General features: G+C 32.3%; 1 protein-coding gene across 1 annotated transcript; it reads left to right on the top strand.

Annotated features, from left to right (window-relative positions):
* The first annotated feature begins 458 nt into the window (after positions 1–458).
* Positions 459–5,139, top strand: LOC129874243 (ALA-interacting subunit 5-like). Its single transcript, XM_055949503.1, has 8 exons — positions 459–561; positions 1,513–1,571; positions 1,652–1,726; positions 1,819–1,953; positions 2,062–2,132; positions 3,232–3,532; positions 3,630–3,919; positions 5,085–5,139. The coding sequence occupies exons 1-8, from the start codon at positions 513–515 to the stop codon at positions 5,137–5,139; spliced, it is 1,035 nt and encodes a 344-aa protein (XP_055805478.1). The 5' UTR covers positions 459–512.
* Positions 5,140–5,553: the final 414 nt, after the last annotated feature.

Here is a 5,553-nt window from a genome sequence, read left to right as displayed (position 1 = left end):
CCTCCGTACATCTCTACCTCACTACTACACAAAAAATAATTTGTTTTTACTTTTTCACTTTAGCATATTAAGATTTTTTTTTTCATGTGTTATATTCTTAACTACTTATTTTTCACACCATTTGTCTAGGATCTTTTAAAATACTAATAGTCATGGATATTTTAGTAAAATATACATTTTATTTATTATATTTTTAAAAAAGAAATGCAAATCTCAGTATGAATATGTAAAAGTGATGGGAGTGAGCATTTACCATATTACCCTATATTTTGGTGTGGAGGTTGGGGGCGATGGAAGGCAGTGACTTCCGCTCACGTAACAATTTTCGCCATGCAACTTTATTGCGCTTTTTAGCAAAGTTTTCCTTCTCAAACAGACAATAAAGGGGGGAGAAGGAAAATTTCTTATCCCTAATTCTCTTCTCTTTTTTTAATTATTTTTCCTCTGAAAAATATTCACCATTTTACATTAATTAATAGGTCCTTTGTAATTTTGTATAGATTGACGTAACAATGGGTGAAGGAGTCTCATCTTCTTCAAAGAAATCCAGGAAACCCGATTGTAATTCTTCTTTTCTTTTTCTTTCAATTTTTCCTTTATGTTTTGAGTGGTCGATTTTCTTTAAAACTGCATCAAGTTATGGTTTCTATTAGAATTAATTTTTTTACGTAACATCTTTTGTTGGTAGAAAAAACAAGAACAGGGAAAAAGCATATTTTTCATTAAAATAGAGATCCGTTTATAAAATTCAATTTACTCCTTGAATTGCTGAGATGTATGGATCTTATATTTAGATTGCTTTATTAATTCTTCTTAATGAACCCTACTTAGTTAACGGTAGAATTAATTAGTAATTCTTTTGATATTTGGTTAAATGGTGAAATTAACATACGGTTTATCCAGAATCATAATTACCTTACAGACTCCAAATGTACTTTGAAGTTCCTCGGATGAAAAGAAGTCTTACAAGATTGTCTTCTGGCTCATACAAAAAGAAGTTGTGCTCTTACTTTTAACGGACTAAAAGGAAAGAGTGTCATATAGTTTCTTAAAATCTGAATCACATCATTGTATTTCTCAATTTCCACAGTGTAGATAGCAGTTTGTATTTAATTGTTGGCATTAACGTTTAAAGTGAAACAGAATCACCAAGAATATGGTCCGGCTCCGATGTTTCCATAACTAAAAAATGTGAGGTGCATTTCAAACTAAAATGGTGTTAGTTTTGCCTTGCTTCATAACCATATATACATAAACAATTAGTTCCTATCATTCCGATTTATGGTCTCTCATCGTGTAGATGATCAATTAATCTGGCTTAGTTCTTGTCTAAATGTTTATTCTGTGTTATGAATAACTAGTTTGTTGAATCTCTGATGATTCATAACTATGATGCTACTTTCAATTCTTGTTGAACCTAACTAAAAGACGTAGATTTCACTATTTTATATATTTTTTCAGTTTTATATACAGAAACTAACCAAATTTAGATGGCATATTTTTGTGTTGTAGATTCAAGGTTTACCCAACAAGAGCTTCCTGCTTGCAAGCCAATTTTAACTCCTCAATGGGTATGCTCATTTGACAAAACCTCTAAGTTGTTGTTTTAATAATGGCTTGTTAAATAAATTTCTCATTTTCTGCAATTCAGGTTGTCACGGTGTTTATCTTCCTTGGAATCGTCTTCATTCCTATAGGCCTTGCCTCATTGTCTGCATCAGAAAGAGTACTCGAATATCCATCTCTTTATGATTTTTAGGAGTTTCTTTTTCACCGCTAAATGGTATTTTAACATGAAATATCTTTCGTTTTATGCAGGTAGTGGAAATTGTACACCGTTATGATGAGCATTGTGTTCCTACAAATTATACACAATCAGACCTTTCATATCATGATAGGATTGCATTTATCAAAAATGATAAGTCAAATAAAACCTGTATCAGAACCTTGACAGTTACTTCCGTGTTCCAAATACATTGGTTTTTTCTTCTTTTTTTTTGTTCCAAAATTTTAACATTGTGTTGCCTAATCCTTAATAATTCATTTGCTGAATGTTTTTAGGTTCCTAAGAAAATGAAGCATCCTATCTATGTTTATTATCAGCTTGATAACTTCTACCAGAATCATCGCCGGTATGTCCAAGATTTTGTTTGATTTAAGTTAAAGCTCTGTTATATATTATGAGTATAAAAATGAATTGATGTTTTAAATTCATAAAATGACAATTTGTGTGTGTAACTAGTGAATAACGTTTCTGATATAATTGAAGTATGTTCTTTTCTCTAAGTTGTGGTATTATGTTGTTCCAAATGACTGTTCCCTTCACCCCCCAAGAAGAAGCAAACAAAAAGACTAAAGAGACAAAAAGAAATGCACAGAGTGAACTTTTAATAGACTAAGCTATATTGTGATTTAAGCTAGGAATATTTATCGATATACTAATCATTGGGCTACAGGCTTCTTGTGCCATATTTATTTCATTAATAAGCATTCTACTTTTCAACTGGAACTATAAAAGTAAGAACATAAATAAAGTTCAATTTATCAATAAAAATGAAATGGGAAACAGATAACAAATCAAGAAGTTAAAGATGATAGCTTTTTATAAAATTGAGGAAGTTATGGAAAAGTCACTAGATATGTAACTAACTGACGAATTAAAACTTCTAGGTCGTTATTGAGGAGAATTTAGATCATAACTGCTGGCAAATTTTGTCATGCATTCCCATATACACCTTAATAAAAGAAGTTTAGAACATACTCTTTCGTAATATTTTGATGTATAATGATAGAGATAAAAATAAATTGATATACGGATAACAGGAACTGGATGAAGTTTATGAGCTTTAATTTTGTCCAGTTCATAGTTTTTGTTTCCACCAACGAATTCTTTCTAGTAGTACGTCTGCTCAGGAAGGAATAAATTTTCTATTTTGAAGTCCTCCATCAGTGTGTCTAAAAGATATCCTGGCCAAGGAGGCCCGGGGAAATTATGTTAATGTAGAAATTCCGTTCCCATCTCACAATACTGAAATTTAATGAGACGGAGCCTGACTCTGAAAGAGATCGTGCAAGTTGCCTGTTTTTCCTTTTCTTACTCTGTAGTAGTATTTTTTTAATAACAGATAGACTCTTGCATCGAGAGTGGACATGCTTGAAGGAGAATCACTTCATTTTTTCAGTAAATGATATCCACTCAAATGGTATTGAAAGCTTCCTATGTTTTCACAGATATGTAAAAAGCAGAAACGACGAGCAATTGCGTGACCCAAATTTTAAGGGCGACTTAAAAAAGACTTGTGCTCCTGAAGACATGAATGGAAATGGACCTGTGATTCCCTGTGGGCTTATCGCTTGGAGTTTGTTCAATGATACATATAGTTTTTCAATTAAGGACAAAGCTTTACCAATCAATAGGAAGAACATTTCATGGCCAAGTGATAGAAATCACAAATTTGGATCAAAAGTTTTCCCTAAAAATTTCCAGAAAGGAAGTTTAATTGGGGGTGGAACACTTAACGAGAGCATACCTGTTAGTGCAGACTTTTGCCTTCTTTTCCATCTTATTATCATTATCCTTTTTCCACATTTCATCTTTATTTTAACTATTTTGGGTATTTTACATGCAGATGAGTGAGCAAGAGGATCTTCAGGTTTGGTTGCGAACTGCGGCATTACCAGTATTCAGAAAGTTATATGGGAAGCTGGAGCATGATCTTGAAGCTAATGAAAACATTACTGTAGTAATACAAAACAATTACAACACATATACGTTTGAGGGTAAAAAGTCCTTGGTTCTTTCGACCACAACATGGATTGGTGGAAAGAATAAGTTCCTAGGCATTGCATACTTGACTGTTGGTGGAATTTGCTTATTCGTGGCAATAATTTTCATACTTATGTATGTCATCAAACCAAGGTAAGAACGTCTTCCCGTTTTGATTCCTTAATCCTAATATATTTATAACTGCAGCAAATCATATATTTTTAGTTAAGAAAACCAAAGTTGGATACGAGGAATAGATTTGCTGGATAGCACGCTTATGGTTTCAACTGTTTGAAGTTCTATAAAAGGAAAAAGAACTTTATGTTGCATTTAAGAATCGACATGAACTCATGAAGGGCTAAAACTTAAACTCTATAAATCTCATTTTCATCATGTCTTGATAGTCATTTATAGTACCAGGAGCACTAGTATTTTTCAGATGAGATCTGGGATAATGTAAATTTTATTGCATTTTAAATTGAAAATTTCAAGGAAACAATATGTTAGGTCTTGCTTTTCAGGTCCTCCCAATTTCCTGCTATGTATTTCAATTTCCATTTTTTAAGAAAAAGTTGTTATTAGCAGGATAATCGAGTCAAATAACTAGTGAATTTGGATTTTCTTCAGCAGTTGATACAATGCAAACTAGTAGCTAGATTCCTTTTCATATGTCCAATTGTTTTTTTGAAAATATATAGTTAGTAAAAGCAAGATAATCTGTTTTTATTTGAAGATATCAACAGAAGATGAAATGATCATGTGAACAGACGGGGGATGAAAAGTCGGAGGCTGTTATTTTCAGTTTATGAACTTATTTGGAATTTGACTATTATACATTTCTGATAAAGAGTGAATACTTCTTCATTGCACAATCATGTCATGTGGACATACTAGTAGTTATGAAGAAACGTTTTTATCTTGAGAATATATGGTTAAAAACACACATTTGTATTGAATATCTTTTACTGATCATATGCAATTGTGCCAGGTTCTATCACAGCACTTAAATCTGATAGTATTCAGACACCTGTAAATTATAAAGGAGTTAGTGATAAGCATTGTTTTAAAAGCAGGTTTAAGAAGCTTCTTCGAAAATGCAAGTCTTGGTTCTGTGTTTGTTGATGGTCGTCCCTTATGAAAGTTCTTTCTTTGATATAATTAATTGGATAGACATAATTGAAATTGGTATCAGATTTAATATATAATGGGGGTGTGTCGTACACACCCATGTATTAAGATGACCATGTCTCTAACATGTATGATCAGGTACCCATAAGTATATACCGTTGATGTTTATTGTGGAATTGTGACCGTGCAGGCCATTCGGTGATCCAGCCTATTTGTCATGGAACTTGAATCCTACAGGGAACTGATGATGTCTGAATTGTCATCCGTCATGCTCTTCTCTCCAAATTTTTCCTGCAGAAGAGTTTTAGCTGGTTTAGTTGTTAACGCTAAGTATATTCGATACTTGCAACTTCTAGACCAGTTACAGCATCTTGTGATTTAGGCATTCAACTCTATTGTCATTTCACTATACATATCCTATTAACCATCAAAACCTTTGCTTTGCAGCTTCATTCTTTGATTACATTTATTGTGGTGGGACAATATTTCTGGACAACGAAATTGTATCAAAACAAAATGCTTGTTGTATACTTTTTTTTCATTTACTGATCAGAATAGGACTGAATACTGAAATTCATTGTTATATTTGAGCAGACAACACTTGTTTCTAATTAGAAAAAAAGAAATCCTGTGATTACACTCTGAATTATTTTGTGGCT

Source organism: Solanum dulcamara, chromosome 11 (genome assembly GCF_947179165.1).
Source record: "Solanum dulcamara chromosome 11, daSolDulc1.2, whole genome shotgun sequence".
NCBI lineage: Eukaryota > Viridiplantae > Streptophyta > Magnoliopsida > Solanales > Solanaceae > Solanum > Solanum dulcamara.
The sequence above is the reverse complement of the archived record's forward strand: the minus strand, read 5'-3'. Positions and strand labels throughout refer to the sequence as shown.

Coding starts and splice junctions, on each gene's coding strand:
- LOC129874243 (XM_055949503.1), top strand. CDS start 513: ATGGGTGAAGGAGTCTCATCTTCTTCAAAGAAATCCAGGAAACCCGAT. Junction 1,572..1,651: donor CAATTTTAACTCCTCAATGG/GTATGCTCATTT, acceptor TCTGCAATTCAG/GTTGTCACGGTGTTTATCTT. Junction 3,920..5,084: donor ATGTATGTCATCAAACCAAG/GTAAGAACGTCT, acceptor GTGACCGTGCAG/GCCATTCGGTGATCCAGCCT.